This window comes from Gopherus flavomarginatus, chromosome 5 (genome assembly GCF_025201925.1).
Source record: "Gopherus flavomarginatus isolate rGopFla2 chromosome 5, rGopFla2.mat.asm, whole genome shotgun sequence".
NCBI lineage: Eukaryota > Metazoa > Chordata > Testudines > Testudinidae > Gopherus > Gopherus flavomarginatus.
The window spans coordinates 43475104-43495780 of NC_066621.1; the positions used below are offsets into that span (position 1 = coordinate 43475104).

General features: G+C 42.8%; 1 protein-coding gene across 1 annotated transcript in view; it reads left to right on the plus strand.

The window, feature by feature from the left end:
* The window catches only part of LOC127051040 (tesmin-like), a 39419-nt gene that overhangs the window by 18413 nt on the left and 329 nt on the right, over nucleotides 1-20677 (plus strand). Inside the window, exons 5-12 of the mRNA XM_050952867.1 lie at nucleotides 1093-1251; nucleotides 1837-1957; nucleotides 3823-3899; nucleotides 6026-6117; nucleotides 15341-15412; nucleotides 16342-16444; nucleotides 18142-18279; nucleotides 19092-19267. Of these exons, the coding sequence (XP_050808824.1) occupies nucleotides 1093-1251; nucleotides 1837-1957; nucleotides 3823-3899; nucleotides 6026-6117; nucleotides 15341-15412; nucleotides 16342-16444; nucleotides 18142-18279; nucleotides 19092-19267 (938 nt within the window). The remainder of the gene's footprint in view (nucleotides 1-1092; nucleotides 1252-1836; nucleotides 1958-3822; nucleotides 3900-6025; nucleotides 6118-15340; nucleotides 15413-16341; nucleotides 16445-18141; nucleotides 18280-19091; nucleotides 19268-20677) is intronic.

Genomic DNA, 20677 nt, shown 5'->3' on the forward strand with positions numbered 1-20677 from the left:
TCTTGAATGGTGTAGTAGCTTCTATGCTACCCCTCTGCCTAAGGCAGTCACATGGACTGTGGCCAGTCGTCCCTGTACAGTCAGAGAATACAGAAGTGGCTTATGGCTACCTTTGCACATATCCCATCCTGAGTTGTGCCAAAAACCCCTCAGCTGTCACTTAGCATCTGAGCCTGTATTATGTTGCATGCAGAGTTAAGGCTGATGTACAACTATAACACGGGCAATTCCTACTGTTGGAGTGCTTCACTTTGCAAGCCTAACATTCTCTTACTGTGTTTGGGTTTTTTAAATGTAATTTCCTAGGTTTATAAAAGACAAACCATAAAAACAAAGAAATTTCAGGTTGGAGAAATTTTTGCTAGACATCCCTAGAACACTGTCATGGACAAGGTGTGCTGGGGTTCCTGGTGAGTGCTTTAGTGTGTGCTTAAATGAATCATGGATTTATTCAGAGGTTTGATCATTATTCAGTGGGTACTACAGTTCTTCCATGTACCAGCTTGACAAATGCTTTATGGTGGATAGTGTTGCCAATGAGTAAAGGTGCTGCAATTCCCATTTGAAGAAGAGTACCACCAACTTTTAGTCACTGACCTCTGTGACAAATGTCGTAGTATGGGAATGCTGCTTAAACTGTTAGGTCCGGGTCCTGATGTCATTGCTTAGTATTAATTAAATTAAATCTCTTGGGTCCATAGAGCTCAAGTTGTGTATTTTATGACTAATTCATGTGTTTCACATTACTTGCTAAAGCAGTTTCTTAACTTCTTCAGGGCACCATGGAACTGAGTTGATGATTGCCAGTATAGGAAGGGAGGGAACGTCTTTGTTACTGTAGAATATGTCTTTGTGCATTATCCATTGTTATTCTTTAGAAGTATTTTCATTTGAATATTAAATGAAAATCATTCAGCCTAAGATGTGACAGTTAGAACTAGCTATTCTCCAAATTAGGTTTGAATACAATTTTTGCTTTAAAATGCATTGTTTATGCAGCTATAAATTTTCATCTCCTGTCCTACTGGCACTGCAATTTAGGGTAGTGTTTAAAGTATTCCTTTTAAGATGTGAAACTATTTATTTTTTCAGGCGGAGGTAAAAGAGGCAATTGTTAGTAATATGGTTAATAACCAAAAGGAAGCAGTTTTTCAGAATTCAGATGCAGGCGAAACCAGCTGCAAGTTACTAACTGCACAAAATATAATGGAGGACCCCAGCAGTTCACAAAGAAAAGATTCCAGTCCAGTGGTAATTACTGCCTGAAACTGACAGCAACAGTACACATTGAAGGAAGTTATATTTATTTGTTTATTTGTTTGCTTATTTATTTGTATTATAGTAGTCTAGAGGTCCCAGCCAGGGCACCACTATGCCTGTGCTATACAGACAAGTAATGCAAAGGCAGTCCCTGTTCCAGAGAACTCATGATCTAGGAGCTTATATTTAATTACACTATATTTTGTCTATATTTACTATATAACATTAGAAACAAAGCAAGCTGTGGAGTTGGCTACAACCAAAAAGAGATGCTTGCTCTATAGTTATAGTTGAGTGAACAAAATGAAACACCATTGCAGAGCCATATTTCTGTCTTGAGAGCCAAATCCTAAACATAGAACACAGCACTAGTAATTGGAATGTGTCCTGGAGAGTTCCATGGTTGGGAAGCCTAGAAAGCTATGAATCCTTCCCATCTGAGATGAGGAGCAGCAGCATAGCTGTTCAATGGCACTCTGCAATCAGACAGATAAGTATTCTTATGACAACTTTTGTATCTGTGTTCCTAGAATGACTATCCTTAGATGAAAACTAATCATTGATGGTGTATTTCAGGTGATCTGCCAATTGAAAGGAGGCACTGAAATACTCTGTATAAACAGTTCTGGCACAAGAGAACTGAAAACAGTTCATCTGGTTCCCCAGTATCAAAAACAAGATAATGATCTTCAGTCAGGTACAAAGAAAATGAAAATGTAAAATAACATGTCAGACATTATGCCACAAATCATTAATGTGTATCTATGTGTTTGTGTTTCTAAGCAACATTGGTGCTGAGATGAGCCAGGACTAATGTGGCTACCACCAATTACTATTTATTATTTTACGGTGTCTGCCAGGTACTTCACAAAAAGACCACAAGATTGCTACAACAGATGTGCTGAAATTAGTGAGTTGGTCATATGATGTTAATGAGCAGATTACATTCAGTAGGAAGCAGTTTGTCCAAGACACGTGCATTCTCAAGGATGACACCCACTTGCATTTACACAAGCTTGCCACCAAATGTTACTCTTTCTCCAAAAATAAAAAGCAGCTGAAGGGGCATGGATTTAGCATTAAGATTTTTAGTGATTTAGTACATTTTCATCTACAACAGCAATGCTGTGTGTACATGTAGTTTAATGGTAACATTTTAGTAAGCTTCTCTTTCCTCCAGCAGCATGACTTTCTTAAGAGTCATTTTACCATTGTCTTCTTCCATGTTGTTTTTATTATTATCTGTTGTTTGTATTTCAGTAGTGCCCATGGGCACCAATCTGAGATCAGGGTCTCATTATGTTAGGCACTGTAAAAACGTGACTAACAGGCTCAATTTCACAAGGTGCAGAGCATTTCCAAACCTGATTGGCTTCAGTAGATTCTGCAGATGCCCAATATATTTGTTATAGTGTAAAAAAAACAAACAAAGCCTTTACCAAGGACAAATCTGAAAGATCCAAAATGAGGAAAATATTTATATTAAAATTCCAAATTCTATTACAGTCACAATATCTCCAGAGGAGAGGAGGGTGAAACCACATCAGAGAACTACCATATGTCTTTATCTCCCATTTAACCAGACTTTCTTCCATTTTACTCACCTTCATAGTATAGAACAGAGGGCGTTGGAGGCCCAGTATTAGAAGAACCAGAAATTAAGTCCATTAAAGTCCCAGGGTGATGGACCCTAAAAGTTTCCAATTTGAGCTTTTTTCTGAGCTCCATTTTTTCCTTCAACATCTGCAAAAAGGCATCTATAAATTAATTTCAGATAGCAAGATTCATCTTGTCAATCTCATAGAGCCTAATCCTTTTTTTTCCCCCAAACCGATGTGGAGGATTAATATGAATTACAGTGAGTGAGACTGTTCACGTACTTCAAGTTAAGCATGTGCCTGAGTGAATTGCTGAATCAGTACCTATGTAAAGAATGCCCCCCCACCAGGGCTATGGCCTCCTCCTTATTTTTCTAGCAGTAATTTCTTGTTCGTAGGCAAATACACCTGCTCCAAAGTGCATTCTTTTGACTTTCAAAGTTGTAAAATAAGAATCTGAAATAAATACAATAAAAGTTTCTGTCAGTTACTTATTTGTAAAGGTACTTTAGGCTATAAAATTAGCATTTAGAGTATTTTTAAACACACTCTGATGCATTTAAGGTCAAAGAGTAAAGGCCTCCAATGGTCAACTTGTTGACAAACTGGTGATGGCCTTTGGTGGCTGTGTGCAATTGTTTAATATTTAATTCCAAAATGCAACCCTTTTGCAAATTTAAAAGAACTGTTTCTGGAGAGATATCGTCTGAGTCCTCCATTAACTATATTTATTGTGGGGGAAGCATGGGTTTGGTTCCAAGCTAATCTATGACAAAGAAGTGGAAATGAAAGATAAACTCAGTAAATGTCTTTTTTATTTTTAATAAAAGAAAGGCTTAAAGATGCTAAATGGCACACCTGTTCCCACAAGTTTAGGTTTTGATCCTGAAAACACTTATGCATGTGCTTAATTTTATGACCTATGAGCAATCCAATTAACTTCATATAAACATTTTCTTATCAGATGTGCCTAACCCTATGACAGCTCTGCTGGGACAGTTTTTGCCAATTCCAGGTAAAGTGGATCTCAATGAACAACAGGTGAGGAAGCCTTTAAAAAAGAAAAGAAAAGAAGAAAATAAATATATTGTCATTTCTTTTCTTAAGGCTTCTCATTTATTCATAAAATGGGATATTCATTCGACTTAGGGAAGTAACCAACACATTGTACATGCTGTAAAGACCCTTTAAATCAGAATATCTAGCTGTTGTGTACATGTTCTTGTATTACGCTTGGCTAGGTGTGCATCCAGTGTACAATAATCTTAGATATATAGAGGCCTGTGATTTCAGTTTGATTTTTGTAAGAATGAAGGTGAACCCAGTGTTAAGAACATACCTTTTAGCAAGAATGTAATTATTACAGTATCAAGATCTTGAATTTGGTGTTCATATATGAGCTCTTATGATTGGAAACTGTTTCAGGTGTTGTCTACACAGTGCCACAATCTGGACTATCAGTGTGTGATTTGTAGTGCTTTTTGAAGTGTTCCACTCTAACTGCTCTGTGACGACCCTTCTGGCTTTCATGATCTAAAAGTTATCTACTTTGAGTTAACATAGTCCTGTCTGAAACAGGACTACATCAATGTGAACTAGGTACCTTCTAGTTCATGTCAGCAGAGTTTACACAGGGTAGTCAGAGCAACTGTTTAGTGTGCTCTACAAATCACACACCTCAGTCTGTGGCACCATACAGTCAAGGCATTAGAGACTTGTTTCTGTTTGTAAATGAAAAATCACAACTTCCTGATTTTTGCCTGGAAAGGCGGAAACTCTTCATCCAGAAGCTTTGAAGAGAGAACATGAACTAAGAATAGCAGTCTGAAAATTCACACTTGTAAGGTGCCAATTACCCTTCAATTCCCATTCAAATCTGTCAGAGTTGAAGGTGGTCAGCACCTTGGGGGATTGAGCCATAATTGGAAGAAATTCCCACCATATATAAAATATGAAATGGTTTTGGAATTAAAATTCACTTTTGCCTTCTGTGAGCGTGTGTAAGGGTTTTTTTAAAATGTCAAATTTTGAAGTGGAGCAATCACAGCCCAATGTATAATACATTTGCTGGGTATTAATTTTTTCTGCCGTTGTAAGCACTCTGGCAAGCATCCTCTGTTGTACTTCAGTAGGATTTCCCTCTCCTCTACTCACCCTCATTAGGACTTAAAAAAATGTTCATTGCTATTATGCTTTATAAGTATTCAGGTTGTTATCCTTGTTATTTATTTATTATCACTGTGGTAATTGTTAGAACAGTGTGTTAGTTTAAATAAAACAATTGGACAAAAGCCTAATAAGAAGATAGAAAGCCCTGGATTTCTAGTCTGTCAGTACAAATAGAGTTCAAATCAATAGTAACTGGGAGTTATTACTTGATGGCATATGATTTGAATGATATTAGTTTAAATGAAATGTGTCAGATGAATTTGTGGCTCAGGCAAATTCCTAGTGGATAAGTGTCTATATCAAAAAAGAGAGAAGAGAAACCTAAACACTGAATGGAGCAAGGTGCCTGAAGTGTTCTCTTATCCATAAAGATGGTGTCTGCAGGTCAGGGGTGAGACATGTTAGAAATGTCGTGTAAAAAAATTTGCAGTTTTGTTTTCCATATCTTTCTATATCCTCTATTTCTGCATTCCTTCCCACCCTCTTCTTCCCAACAGTTCCCTATTTTCTCCTTCCATCTGTATAACCTCCCAACATAGCTCCACCCTTTCTTTCCTGATCCTCTCCAAAAAGGTCCTAACCGTTGTTTCTCTTTTTAAATTTCACATGCTCTGGGGCCAGTCAAAGGGTTTATTACATTTAAATTCAATGGAAAACATCAGTGACAGTGGCCAGGCGGCTACTGACTGCCAGAATTAAAAAGAGATTGGACCCAGACTTGACAGCAGCATGAAAATATTGTGCCAGTGCTGAACAGCATAAATGAAACTTACTGCTAGTTCTCTGTAATAATGAGGACAAGAGTCCTGGCATATCGAACCTTTCTAAAGAATGTGATTACATATTTTCCCAAGATCTATGCCTCCATTAGTTTTATTAGTAACTTTTGCCTGATTAAACCAGTCAACTGTTCTCTGTCTCATTCTCATAGTCACAGACATGATTTGTCTTCATTAAAACTTAGCACAAACAGGATTTTTGCTTATTATTTTGAACAGCTTGAGAATGGATCTTTACAATCAGTAGCTAGCAGTGCCACATTCCAATCAGAAGTAAATCTTCAAGGGCCAACAAAAATGACTTTAGTTGGGTAAGAAAACAAGACCTTTAATTTTCTACTAATTTCAGTGTCAAGCTATTTTGGTTCAGCATGATAGCCATGTTAGTCTGTATCAGCAAAAGGAACGAGGAGTACTTGTGGCACCCTAGAGACTATCAAATTTATTTGGGCATAAGCTTTCGTGGGCTAAAACCCACTTCATCGGATGCACGCAGTGGAAAATACAGTAGGAAGATATATATACACAGAGAACCATTGTAATATTTCTTGTTGTTTTGGAGAGTTCACTTCAAGCACAGATACTGTTGTTCTTAATATGTCGTTTCCCCTCTCTTCTTTACCAAAACTGAAACTAACAGGAAAGTAAGGCTTTACACTGGGGAACGGGGAGTGCTCCAACCTTTAAAGGGACAGGCATCACATTTCCCCACCCTACTTTAAAAAAACTTCCCTAATCTATGTACATTATCATTTATGTGGCTAACATGAAACACCTTAAAAACTTAACAGTGAGCTACACTGACACATTGCTAATCTGTCCAACTTCTTTTTCACAACTTTGGAGTGTCTGCCCAGTACTTCTTGATTTCAGGGTGCTTTTGTTATCATCTTGATCTTAATCCAGTTCACCTTGAGCTTTTCAATTCAAGATCTGCCTGAGAATGGTGGATTCTTTCCTTCAGTCACATACAAGGCTAAAACAACTGATTGTCCATGAAGGTGAACTTCTTCTTCGAGTGCTTGCTCATATCCATTCCAATTAGGTGCGCGCGCGCCGCGTGCGCATTCGTCGGAAAATTTTCTACCCTAGCAACACTCGGTGGGTCGACTGGGCGCCCCCTGGCGTGGAGCCGCTATGGCACCGAATATATACCCCTGCCGACACGTCCACTCCTCAGTTCCTTCTTACCGCCCATGTCGGTCATTGTAACAGTGGAGCGCGGCTTAGCTGATCTCCACTTCCCTAGCTATTCACTCATTCTAGTACTATTGTGTATATAGTTTTATAGTTGTAGTTAACACTTTTAATAACTCTCAGCACCGGTACAATTGCCGGTACTGCTCTCCGGTGAGGCATGACGTACGGTACCCTACGCACAGGGCTCCTCCTCACGTGCACTCTGCTCCACTATGGCCATCACGGCACCCATCTGAGTCTTCGCACGCTGATAGCGCCACATATGGAGATTCAGAAATGCAGAGCTGTGTCCTCCAGGAGCCTCAGGGCATGGAACAAGCGCCTCAGTGGTCCTTCTGGACGCCTTGGGCATATCACCAGGCCCAAGGCGAACCCACAGTTCCATCTCGTTCCGCCCCGTCGGAACATCGGGCACCAGAAGCCACTGTTAGCCGCCCTCCTCCAGCGGGTACAGACGACTCGGCTCTTGCACTGAATCCTCAGGTGTTCCCGAACCCTGATGCTGCTCCAGAACAGGAGTCACTAAATGAGCCAACCGTGCCGGGTCTGTCGTCCTCCTCTTTGCCAGATGAGGCAGTAGCCGGTACTTCTACATTGGGCCCGCCCCCGATCGACCTCCAAGCCCACCAGGACCTTCTCCGGTGAGTCGCCTTAAACATCAACCTTCAGGTGAAGGAGGTCCCAGAGGTGGAAGACCCGGTCATAGACATACTGTCGGCGGATGCCCCAACTCGCGTGGCTCTGCCATTCATCTGCTCCATCCAGGCCAAAGCGGACACCATTTGGCAATCCCCGGTGTCTATCCCTCCCACGGCCAGAGGCATGGAAAGGAAATACATGGTACCCTCTAAAGGGTATGAATACTTATATACCCATCCTCCTCCATGCTCTCTGGTCGTTCAATCTGTGAATAAGAGAGAGCGCCATGGCCAGCAAGCCCCTGCCTCGAAATCGCGGGAGGCTAGAAGGATGGATCTACTGGGGCGTAAAGTTTACTCCACCGGAGGTCTCCAACTGTGGGTGGCTAACCAACAGGCCCTGCTCAACAGGTATAATTATAATACCTGGCAATCGGTGGGTAAGTTCTCTGAACTGGTCCCACAGGACTCCCGCCCGGAATTCCAAGCCCTTCTGGAGGAGGGGAAGAAAGTGGCACGGACTTCTCTGCAGGCCTCACTCGACGCTGCTGATTCGGCAGCCAGAACCGTGGCCTCGAGGATTACAATGCGGAGAATATCGTGGTTGCAGGTATCAGGCCTACCTCCTGAACTGCAACACACTATTCAGGACCTTCCGTTTGATGGACAGGGCCTTATCTCTCAGAAAATGGACCCTAGACTCCAGAGTCTCAAAGACAGTCGCGTCATCATGCGTTCCCTCGGGATACATACTCCGCAGACCCAACGGAGGTCCTTCCGTACCCAGCCTTAACGCCCTTACCCCCCGCCCAGGCCACGACAAGACTTTAGCAGGAGACGTGGTTGCAGGAACCGCAGACGGCAATCGGGTTCCCAAAGGGGCCAGAATAACGGTCCCGCCAAACCATCAGAGGGACCAAAACTGAACTTTTGAAGGTGCACCCGAAAGCAGAGCACCAGTCCTTCCCCAGGATCCTCTTCAGTTTTCCAACTGCCTTTCCTCTTTCCTCCCTGCTTGGGCCCAATTAACCTCAGATCGTTGGGTCCTACACATGGTGGAATTTGGATACCACCTCCAATTTATTTCACCCCCTCCCTCCCACCCTCCCTCCCCGTCCCTCTTCAGGGACCCCTCTCACGAGCAATTCCTCTGGCAAGAGGTTCGTACGCTCCTCTCCATCGGAGCTATAGAGGAGGTGCCGGAGGAGTTCAGGGGCAGGGGATTTTACTCCCGATATTTCCTGATCCCCAAAGCGAAAGGGGATCTCCGACCCATCCTGGACCTATGCGGTCTCAACATCTTTGTGAAGAAGTTGAAGTTCCGCATGGTGTCCCTGGGGACCATCATCCCATCCTTGGATCCTGGAGACTGGTACACTGCTCTCGACATGAAGGACCCATACTTTCACATCGCCATTTACCCTCCGCACAGACAGTACCTACGGTTTATGGTGCACAACCAACATTTTCAATTTGCGGTCCTCCCATTTGGCCTCTCTACCGCCCCACGCGTGTTTACAAAGTGCATGGCTGTAGTGGCCGCCTTCCTCTGTCGTCGGCGTATACACGTCTTTCCTTACCTAGCCGACTGGCTTATTCGCGGGACCTCCGAGGTTCAAGTCACCAGGCATGTTGCTATCATCACGGACCTATTCGAGAGGTTGGGCCTGATGATCAATCTAGAGAAGTCTACTCTCGTGCCCACTCAAAGAATAGAATTCATCGGGGCCGTTCTAGACTCCACACTCGCAACAGCCTGCCTTCCACTACCCTGGTTTTGGGAACTAGTTTCAGTCATAGAAAGCCTCCAAACTTTTCCGATGACCTCGGCCCGCACCTACCTCAGCCTTCTCGGTCACATGGCCGCGTGCACTGTTGTAACCAAGCATGCCAAACTATGCCTGCGTCCACTTCAAACCTGGCTCACCTCAGTTTACCACCCGGGCAGGGACTCCATAGACATGATCGTCACCATTCCTCAGAGCGTCTTAGGCTCGCCCAACTGGTGGCTAACACCTTCCCTGATGTGTGCAGGGATGCCGTTCCAACCGAGACAGCCTTCAGTATCCCTAACGACAGTCTCTCGGCTGGGGGGCACACCTAGGCCATCGTCACATGCAAGGCCTCTGGTCATCTGAAGAGCTAGCATTGCACATAAACGTCCACGAGCTGAGAACAGTTCGCCTCGCATGCCAGACGTTCCAACATCACCTGCAGGGCCATTGTGTTCTAGTACTCACGGACAACACAACAGCAATGCACTACATAAACAAACAGGGAGGGACTCGATCCTCCCCCCTTTGTCAGGAGGCGATCCAACTGTGGGAATTTTGTGTAGCCCACTCTATAGACCTTGTAGCGGCCTTCCTCCCAGGGGTCCGGAACACTCTGGCAGACCATCTCAGCAGATCCTTTCTCTCCCATGAGTGGTCACTCCACCCGGACATTGTACATTCCATCTTCCAGAAGTGGGGCTTTCCCCACATAGACCTATTCGCTTCCCGCAACAACAGGATGTGTCAGAGGTTTTCCTCCTTCCAGGGTCTCGCCCTGGGCTCAATATCGGACGCCTTCCTAATCTCTTGGGCGAACCACCTGCTTTACGCCTTTCCACCTTTTCCGATGGTGCACAGGGTTCTCGTAAAGCTTCGCAGGGACAGGGCTCGACTGATCCTGATTGCCCCTGCATGGCCCCGACAACACTGTTACACCACGTTGCTGGACCACTCGATAGCCAACCCAATCCCCCGACCCCTTCATCAGGATCTGATAACGCAGGACCACGGCAGGCTTCTCCACCCAGAGCTGCAATCCCTCCATCTAACAGCGTGGCTCCTGCATGGTTAACCCAATTGGAATTCCGCTGCTCTGCCCTGGTGCAAGAGATACTCCTGAGTAGCAGGAAACCTTCTACGCGGTCTACTTACTTAGCCAAGTGGAAACGGTTTTCTTGCTGGTGTCACACGCAGAATGTTGCACCTCCAGAGGTTCCTATCCCTAATATTTTGGACTACCTTTGGTACCTAAAACAACAAGGCCTTGCTATCTCATCTCTGCGAGTGCACTTGGCGGCTATTTCTACTTTCCACCCCGGAGAAGGTACTTACTCTGTCTTCTCCCACCCTGTGGTCTTGAGGTTCCTCAAAGGCCTGGAGCATCTATACCCCTTAGTACGACGCCCCGCCCCTTCCTGGGACCTCAATTTAGTTCTGATGAGACTTACACTTCCCCCGTTTGAGCCATTGGCAACCTGCTCACTCCTATATTTATCATGGAAAACAGCCTTCCTTGTAGCCATTACATCGGCTAGGAGAGTCTCTGAGCTTCGGGCTCTGATGGTGGACCCACCATACATGGTGTTCCACAAGGACAAGGTGCAGCTGCACCCACATCCGGCATTCCTCCCTAAAGTAATCTCGGCCTTTCATCTCAACCAGGACATATTCCTACCGGTCTTCTTTCCCAAACCTCATACATCTCTAGGGAGCAGCAGTTACATTCACTCAACGTCCATAGGGCGCTCGCCTTCTATATTAACCATACGAGGCCCTTCCGCAAAACGCCTCAACTCTTTGTTGCAGTGGTGGACCGGATGAAAGGTCAGCCCATCTCTTCTCAGAGGAGTTCATCCTGGGTAACTGCGTGCATCTGCACTTGCTACGAGCTAGCTCATACCTCTCCGGGTCATATTACCGCACATTCTACCAGGGCCCAGGCCTTGTCGGCCACCTTCTTAGCTCGAGTACCTATTCAGGAGATATGTCGAGCAGCTACGTGGTCTTCAGTACACACCTTTACTTCCCACTGTGCCCTGGTGCAACAATCCAGAGACGATGTAGCCTTCGACTTAGCAGTTTTGCATTCTACAGTTTCTCACTCCGACCCCATTGCCTAGGTAAAGCTTGGGATTCACCTAATTGGAATGGATATGAGCAAGCACTCGAAGAAGAAAAGACGGTTACTCGCCTTTGTAACTGTTGTTCTTCGAGATTTGTTGCTCATATCCATTCCAAAACCCGCCCTCCTTCCCCACTGTCGGAGTAGCCGGCAAGAAGGAACTGAGGAGCGGACAGGTCGGCAGGGGTATATATTCGGTGCCGTAGCGGCGCCACACCGGGGGGCACCCAGCCGACCCGCCGGGTGTTGCTAGAGTAAAAATCTTCCGATGAACGTGCACGCGGTGCGTGCACACCTAATTGGAATGGATATGAGCAACACATCTCAAAGAACAACAGTTACAAAGGTGAGTAACCGTCTTTTTCACCTGGAGTATCCCTTTGGGGACTAACTTTTCTCCAGTATAAGTCTTCAAAACCATGGAGGTGTCTTCCAAAGCAGGGGTTCTCAGCCTTTTTCTTTCATACTATAAAATCTCCATGGCTCACCTGTGCCACAACAGTTGTTTTTCTGCATATCCAGTAAATTAAAAGCTAGGTCCAGCATTAGGGCGTAGCAAGCAGGGCAATTGCCCCACACCACAGGGGGCCCTGCAAAGCTAAATTACTTGGGTTTCAGCTTCAATCTGGGCAGTGGGGCTCAGGCTTCAGCTTCAGCCGCAGACCCGAGTGAGTCTAATGCCAGCCTGCTCTCTGTTTTATTTTGGCGGACCCTCTGAAACCTGCTCATGACCCCCCAGGGGCCCCAGATCTCTGATTGAGAACCACTGTTCCAGAGGACCTTGTGACAACATCTGGTGATAGGTAGATGCAGAACTCAGTGAGATGGCAGCTCCAGTATCAAGCTGCATTCTTGAAGAAACTCCCTTGATCAAGAATGTGACCAAGATAGCATCTCTTACTCCAGCTTCTGATAACAGATGTAGTGCTAGGTCTTGATCAGTCTCACTAGAACTCTTGTCTTTTTCCATATGATGAATTCCCAACTTCTGTCCTTTCTTAGGTTCAGTCTCCATAGGTGTCTTCTTAGATGTATGGCTACTCTGTGTTGCTGGTAATTGAACTTTGTGACAGGTCACAGCAATGTGTCCTTTCTTTTTGCACTTCCAGAAGATAAGCTGGCATGCCCAGCATTCCTTCTCAGCACATGTGGTTTATGCATAACAGCTACACAGAAGTTCCTTAAGTTCCCGTGGTCCTCTGTCTCGCCAATGCAGGAGGGGAACTTCTTGATTCACATTAAATTTCTGCAAATTATTCTCTGCAGTCTTCATGACAATTGCTATCTCAACAGCCTTCTTGAATGTGTAAGGGCTGATACAGTCAGTAACTTTTTCCAGATCTGGTCATTGCATATTCCATAGACAAACTGGTCATGTAGGGCATCACTTAATGTTTGTTGGAACTGACAGTGTTCTGACATCATCTTGAGAACAGCAACAAATTGTGCTTCCAAATCTCCACTTCCCTGATGTCACTGATGGAATCAATATTATTCTGCTTCATCAGCGGGGTAGGAAAAAATGTTCCTGCATCGCTGCAGAAATTGTGGCAGACGTGGCAGTTCAGGGCACAGTTGGAGAAGTAGGTCACACAGCAGTCTATATGCCTTTGCATGTCTGAAATGGAGTTGCAAGCAAGAAATTGCTCAAAACGTTCAGGGTACACTACCCATGATTTCTGGTTTTCATCAGACTAACTAACTTTGCCCACAAGAGTTGCCATTTCTCTACTCTCCTGTTGGACTTCACATTTCCTGAAGGTCTTCTTTCCCACAGTGAAACTTTTTTTTCCATTTTACTATACACGAGCTGCACTTAATCTGCCTCTTCTGGCTGTGTCTACACTGCAGAATGCAGAATTCTTCCTGTGATTGCGCTTGGGCTCCCTCTCTGCTTGCTTCTCCCTCACTGCTTTGTTTGCACAACACCGGCAGTAATTGCAGAACCCTTTATCTGTTGTTCAATTTTATTTGCCTACTTCTCCCTCTCTAGCTAGCTGGCTCTCACAGTCCCAGCAGCAAAAAGCAGCAGTTTGTCACTTTGTGCCTCTGAGTCTAGATGAACTTTTTTCCTGAAGATGATGATGGTGATGATGATTGTCTTCTTCAGGCAAAGGGAGCACTGGACACTCATGAGATAAAAATTCCTTATCACTAATATGTTCTATTTGAACCCAGCACAGAAGGAGATAGACACAGAGGGAGCTGATAAAAGCACAGGTGACTGCTGTGATGGTAGGTTTATTGTTCAGCAGGAAAACTGAAACTAACACAGAAGTGAGTCTTTGCACTGGGGTGGGGGGCGGGGTATGTTCAAACAATTAAAGGGACAGAACACCACAGCTGCAACCTGCAAATGGTGGCTTCCTCTGTGCTGCAATGTTTAGGGCACTTAAATTCAACCACAGTTTGTCATACGTTCCAATGCTGCATTGGGGTCCCATTGATTCCCAGCATTCTGTTTGCTTTTTTGACTGCCGCTGCACATTGAGTGGATGTTTTCAGAGAATTATCCACAGAGACTCCAAGATCTCTTTCTTGAGTGGTAACAGCTAATTTAGAACTTATCATTTTGCATATATAGTTGGGCTTATGTTTTCTAATGTGGATTGCTTTGCATTTATCAACATTGAATTTCATCTGCCATTTTGATGCCCAGTCATCCAGTTTTATGAGATCCCTTTATAACTTTTGGGAGTCTGCTTTGGACTTAAGTATCTTGAGTAATTTTGTACCATCTGCAAAATTACTACTTTTTCCAGATCATTTATGAATATGTTGAACAACACTGGATCCAGTACAGATCCCTTGGTGATCACTATTTACCTCTCTTCCTTCTTAAAACTGACCATTAATTCCTATCCTTTGTTTCCTGTCTTTTAATCAGTTACTGATCCATGAGAGGACCTTCCCTCTTATCCCATATGGCTTACTTTACTTAAGAGCCTTTGGTGAGGAACTTTGTCAAAGGCTTTCTGAAAGTCCAAGTATGCTATATCCACTAGAGCACCCTTGTTCGTATATTTGTTGACCCACTCAAAGAATTCTAATAGGTGAGGCATGATTTCCCCTTACAAAAGCCATGAAACAAACCTTGTTTTAGTTTGGGATTTTTTTGGATCAATACATATATCTTCTCCCTTCTGCACTCCAAACTCTATGCAAAACTCTCTGTAGTGCTGCAGATTTATCCCAAACTCTTAACTCCAGTAAAACCCCAGCTGAAAACTTCAATAAAAACCAGATTCTCCTCTCTCCCCATCACCTTTCCATAGTCCCAGTGACATTTGGGGTTCTTTCCTTTCTTTCAGCTCTGAAATATTTCAAGAATTTGGCATTCCTTTATTTCATGCTAGATTAAAAAAAACTGAGAAAACCTACATAATACGCTTTAAAAAAATCTGTTTTTCTGACGTCTCCTAACCCATCCCATAGGCCTGCTGTGTGTTCCAGCAGACTCCATAGTCGATGAGATGTTACAAGCATAGTGCATGCTAGGCATCACTTGGAGTCAGTTATTTCAACTATGGGGACCTGAAAGAATAAAATGTGTAAGTTTTAAAAGTTAATCTATATGCTGATGACTCTAAATCTAACTATGGGGAATTCACCATATAATTCTATAGCTAATGAATCTTTCTTAATTATACTGTATTTGCAAATAATCTTTAAATAATATTGATACCTGATGCTAAAAAGTCAGTATTTGTGGTTTGGGAAAAATAATCGTAATTAATTTTCATAAGTTTTTACATTAAAATATCATCTAATATCTTTTATTCTTTTTTAATCTTTATAGATTGCCTCTTAGTTCATGGGATACAAAGTCTAAAAAACCATGTAACTGTACCAAATCTCAGTGTTTGAAATTGTAAGTAACTAACCAACTAGCATTTATCATGAAATATGAGCTAAGTTTATTTTGGAAAAGGCAAAACTTAGAAAACACGAAATAGAATACATGCATGTCCCAATATACACAACTAGTATGTTGTGTTAAAACCAGAGAGGGTCAGATCCTTAGTGCAGGGTTTCTCAAACAGGGGTTGCTGCTTGTGTAGGGAAAGCCCCTGGCGGGCCGGGCCGGTGTGTGTACCTGCCCCATCCACAGATCCAGCCAATCGCAGCTCCCACTGGATGTGGATCACTGCTCTGGGCCAATGGGAGCCGCTGGAAGTGGCATGGGCCGAGGGACTTACCGGCTGCCGCTTCTAGCAGCTCCCATTGGCCCGGAGCAGCAATCCGCGTCCAGTGGGAGTCGCGATCAGCCGGACCTGCGGACGGAGCAGGTAAACACACCGGCCCGGCCTGCCAGAGGCTTTCTCTACACAAGCGGCGACCCCTGTTTGAGAAACTCTGCCTTAGTGGACGTAAATTAGTGTAACCCCATTGTGGTTATTGTAGCTAGGCCTGTTTACACCGCCTGTGGATCTAGCCCAGAGGTGTACATGACTACATGCGGTCCAGAGTTTTGAAGAATAAAACTTGAAACTAAATAATATTGATTATAATATGTGGCAAAACCATTATGAAATTGTATCAACCTCTGTATACTTGAGGCTCACTCCTCTCCATGTGTATACTGTATATATAGAGAGAGATACAGATGCTGATACAATTTCATTATGTCATTATGTTTTTGGCATAGATTATAAAATGTGTGAGAGAGAAGTAAGTATCAGATACAGTATATGTGTGAGACGTATATGTTTCTTGTTTGGTTACCAGAAATTCTTTCTTGAAACAGGAGAATGATGAAAAATAGTTAATTTTTATATATATTTGCTTTGTTAATCACAGATATTGTGACTGCTTTGCCAGTGATGATTTTTGCAACAACTGCAACTGTAATAATTGTTACAACAATCCACTTCATGAAACTGAGCGGTTTAAAGCTATTAAGGTAATAAAAGAACAATATTTATCTAGTTCAGACAGGAAAAAATATACAAGTGTTTCTGTTTGTTTTTGGTTTGGCTTCAAAAAGTCTGTAATTTAAAAATAATCTGATTTAAAACCTAGATAGAGTAAGTGGAGTATAGTCTGTATATTGTTTTTAAATAAAAAAAAGTCATTGCAGTTAAGAATTTTCATTCACTTCATAGGACTTTTGATCCTTTTGGACCGTAATCGGTACTATTTTAGCTGAACTGTGATGTATGTCCTCAAAAAAATTGGAAGGAAGTGAAGCATATCAGAATTTAATTTAAGAAAAGGTTTTCACTTGGAAGAAAAAATGTGTAATGTCTCAAAATCAAACAGAAGAAACTGATATCCAAGTTGCTATCCAGTCTGACAGACCACAACGGCTGAGAGGAGTAGGCATCTCGCAGGGCCCTTTTGTTACTGTTTCTGTATGACTCGTGCAGTAATGTAAAGCCTCTTTAATGGCAGCCACGTTGAACCTGCTCTCTTGGAAGGAAGGTTACCTCCATATATGGAGCCGTTGATTAATCTTTGAATGGAATAAAAGAGTGAAAAATAGAGGGCTAATTGCTATGCAAGAAGCAATATAGTATATCTCAGCTGTTACTACAAAATTATATTATCTAGCTAATTTCTGTAAAATTTTTAACACAATAAAAAAACTTTCTCCAAAGCTAGGTGCTTTGTAATAACTCTGTATTACTTGGTTTGTGCTCCTAGAGTGCAACTGTCAGGAATTCCCCAATATGGTTCTAAGCACTGTGAATAGTGGTAGTAGCTGATGCTGATCTCATCAGACTGAGAGTTTTGTCACATCTGATCACACAAAGCCATGACACTTCATTGCATCATACCCTTGGACTTCTTTCTGTGTCAGTATGGCACTTTGGATGGTAAAGCTGGAGAGATTTGGACTCTCCAAGCAGGTGCCTGAAGTCATCCTTGCTACTTCAGATTGCATCTTGGAGAGTATATTTGGGAGAGTACAGTTGGTTCCTGTTTCAGTTTTGCGTATCACCATGCTGAAGTCAGACCAGTTTGTCTGCAGTCCCTTTTCCTCAGATTCATGAGGGGCTTGTTACATTTAAAGCCTGCCTTTTAGAAGTCCTTAGTGTCATGAAATCTTAAGGCCTGATTGAAAACCCACTGAAGTCAACTGAAAGACTCCCATTGTCTTTAACAAAAGGGCTTTAGATCAGGCCCTTCGTATGATATTTATAAATCTGATGAAACCTCCTCAGATAAATACCAGTGACTTCAAGTTTCTTACATGGAATGTTATATTTCTGGTGACAGTGACTTCAGTTTGCACAGAGTGAGCTTTAGCATTTCATGATTGAGCCATGTTATATTAAGATTATTTAAGAATAATGTGTTGTGTATCAGACTAATCGCTAAGTGAGCCAGAGAGAGTAGGAGTCACTAGAGTTTGCCATAAGAGAGAGAGCACATGGTATCTTTGATGGAACCCTGTCAGCTCAGAATTTTGAGTTATAAGAATTCCCACTTACTTTACACTAGATATCCAGACTCAGAGGTGTGGGTCTATTGCACAGACCCTAGAGAATACGAATTACAGATAAGTACTTTTTCTTTCATAAGCACAGTTGATCTTGTATTTTACATAAAGAAAATTTCTGTGAATGTCTCACATGCCAATGTTTTTTGTTTTAGGCTTGTCTTGATAGAAACCCAGAAGCTTTCCTGCCAAAGATTGGGAAAGGGAAACTGGGGGATATTAAACCTCGCCACAACAAAGGATGTAATTGCAAGCGCTCAGGGTGCCTTAAGAATTATTGTGAGTGCTTTGAGGTTAGTCAAGTGAACTTTCCTAGCATTAATCATGTTTTTAATAGAAATGGATATGTTCTGATCCAGCTGTTTCTGCATAAATAATATTAGACACTAAAAATAAATATTCCCCCCCCCCCAGATTGTTCATTCTAAATCTTATTCAACTTAGGGGATAGATTCTTTTCCCTGATCTGGCTGTGGCTCACCAGCTAAGAATTTCCCCATGGGGGTGGAGGAGCTCTCAGCCAGCTCCTATGCCAACTGCACTCCTTGCTCCAGTGTAGGGGATGGGGAAAGGCTGTGTTGCGAGGAGCAAAGCACAACTTTGCTCCACTAGTTCTCAGTTATTGTGTGGCTCCTTAAGGGACTTGCCCCACACCTGATCCAAAAGTATTTGAAGGCAGAGGAAAGTTTCCCATTGGCTTCATTGGACTTTTGGATCAGGACCCAAGTGCAGATTTTTCCTGTCCATGTGGAATGGTGGCTCAGTTGCTTCTGTGACATTGCCCTCCCATCTGATCCAGCAAAGTCCTCCACATGTCTGGAGTCCATGCTCGAGGAGCTGAAGGAGACTAGGCAGGCTAGAGGGAAGGAGTGGGTGGGCCGTGTGCAGGGTCGGAGGCATACACATTCCAGTCATTCCCCTCTGTGGCCCCAGAGAGAATACTTGGAAAAGCTGATAATAGCCCCTTGCTCTATTTACTTTTCTCTAGTCTCCCCCCGGGAGTCTCCAGGACTGGAACAGCCAGAGTGAGTCTATGGTAGCACAGCTCCAAGGGATACTCATATATGTTTAGCAATTTATGATTTTGGTGTTTGTTGTTTTCCAGGCAAAAATTATGTGTTCCTCTATTTGCAAATGCATTGGCTGCAAAAATTATGAAGAAAGCCCAGACCGAAAAACACTAATGAACATGCCCAACTACACGGAGATTAGAAATAATGAAGAAAACATCCTTGTTTCAACATCAACATTTGAAATGTTACCAAAATCTAGAAGAGACAGGTGATTTGGCATTAACAAAATCAAGTCCATCTATCTGTCCAGCTATTTTAGATTTTTCTGAAGTGCTCGTCACTAACTAGGGTTATCTAAAAATAGTGACTAATATTGACTAATGGTTTTTATAACAGATATCTGTAGATCCACACATTAATTTTGGATTGATAGGATTAGAAAGATCATTTAAGACAAACTATTTAGGAATACACTATGCATAGCTTAAGGTTTATAAATATTACACTTACTTACCGAACTGCAATTATTTTTTGATGATTGAGGACCTGATCCTGCCCCCCTTCTCTCCTCCCCTGTCCCACTCACTTTCAGCATCCTTCTCCCTTCATTTGTCTTTTGATTTAGCTAATCCCCTTTTAACAAAATTGTGGCCAAAGAATTTTTTTTTTAAAATGGCATTTACAGAATGTTTGCAGGTGATCACATTGTTCACCCTGCTTGTATGTTATACCCCTCTCCCCTGTTGTTTGTCTTGACGATATAGATTGTAAGCTATGTGGAGCAGGAACTGTCTGCTACTCTTAACAATGCCCAGCCCAATAGGGCCAATCCTAGGGACCATCCTAATAAACATAATAAAAATTAATAAGGATCCAAAGCCCACTGAAATCTATAGGAGTCTCTCCATTGACTTCAATTGACTTTGCATCAGGCTCAGAAGTTTCTATGCAAGATGAATTTTTCACTGCCTCAGCCACTGCTTTTTGTTTTTTAACCTTCATGTATAATTTTTTTTAATTGTATTATTAATTCTGTTTTAAGAACTGACTGGTGACTTATTTTGATTAATTTAAATAGTTTTTGTAGGCTTGCTGTTTGTGCATATGCTTGTGAGGTTGGTTAATTAGTTAGTTAGTACTAGGTCCTGCCCTTACTTGCTTGAGTCATGCTGCAGGGGGAGTGGAATGATGGCAACCATATGGTGGTTACAAGAGTCATCCTGTTGACTTGAAGCAAGATGGCTTAGTGTGCCAGGAGGGGACACTCACTGCCTTTTCCTTAAAAATTAGCAGAATATGTTTCCAGCTAATGTGTGTTGCTTCCTGCAACATATACCATGGTGCCTGACTAGGCCTCTTAAATGATAGACCATCTTCCTTGACTGCAAAGATGGGAATCTGTTTCTTACAAAAGAGGAAAGAAATTCATTGCACCATCGTTCCCAACTTGTACTACGTGTGCAGCACTTGGATGCACTTATCCCTTAGTGTGAATAGATGATTTAGCTGGGAATTGGTCCTGCTTTGAGCAGGGGGTTGGACTACATGACTTCCTAAGGTTCCTTCCAACCCTGATATTCTATGATTCTATGATTAATTAGGAGGATTCAGAAGCAGCTTGTTGGCTTCTGGAGCTGTTACAAGTAGAGGAGTAAGATGTCCCACAAGAATATGCTAT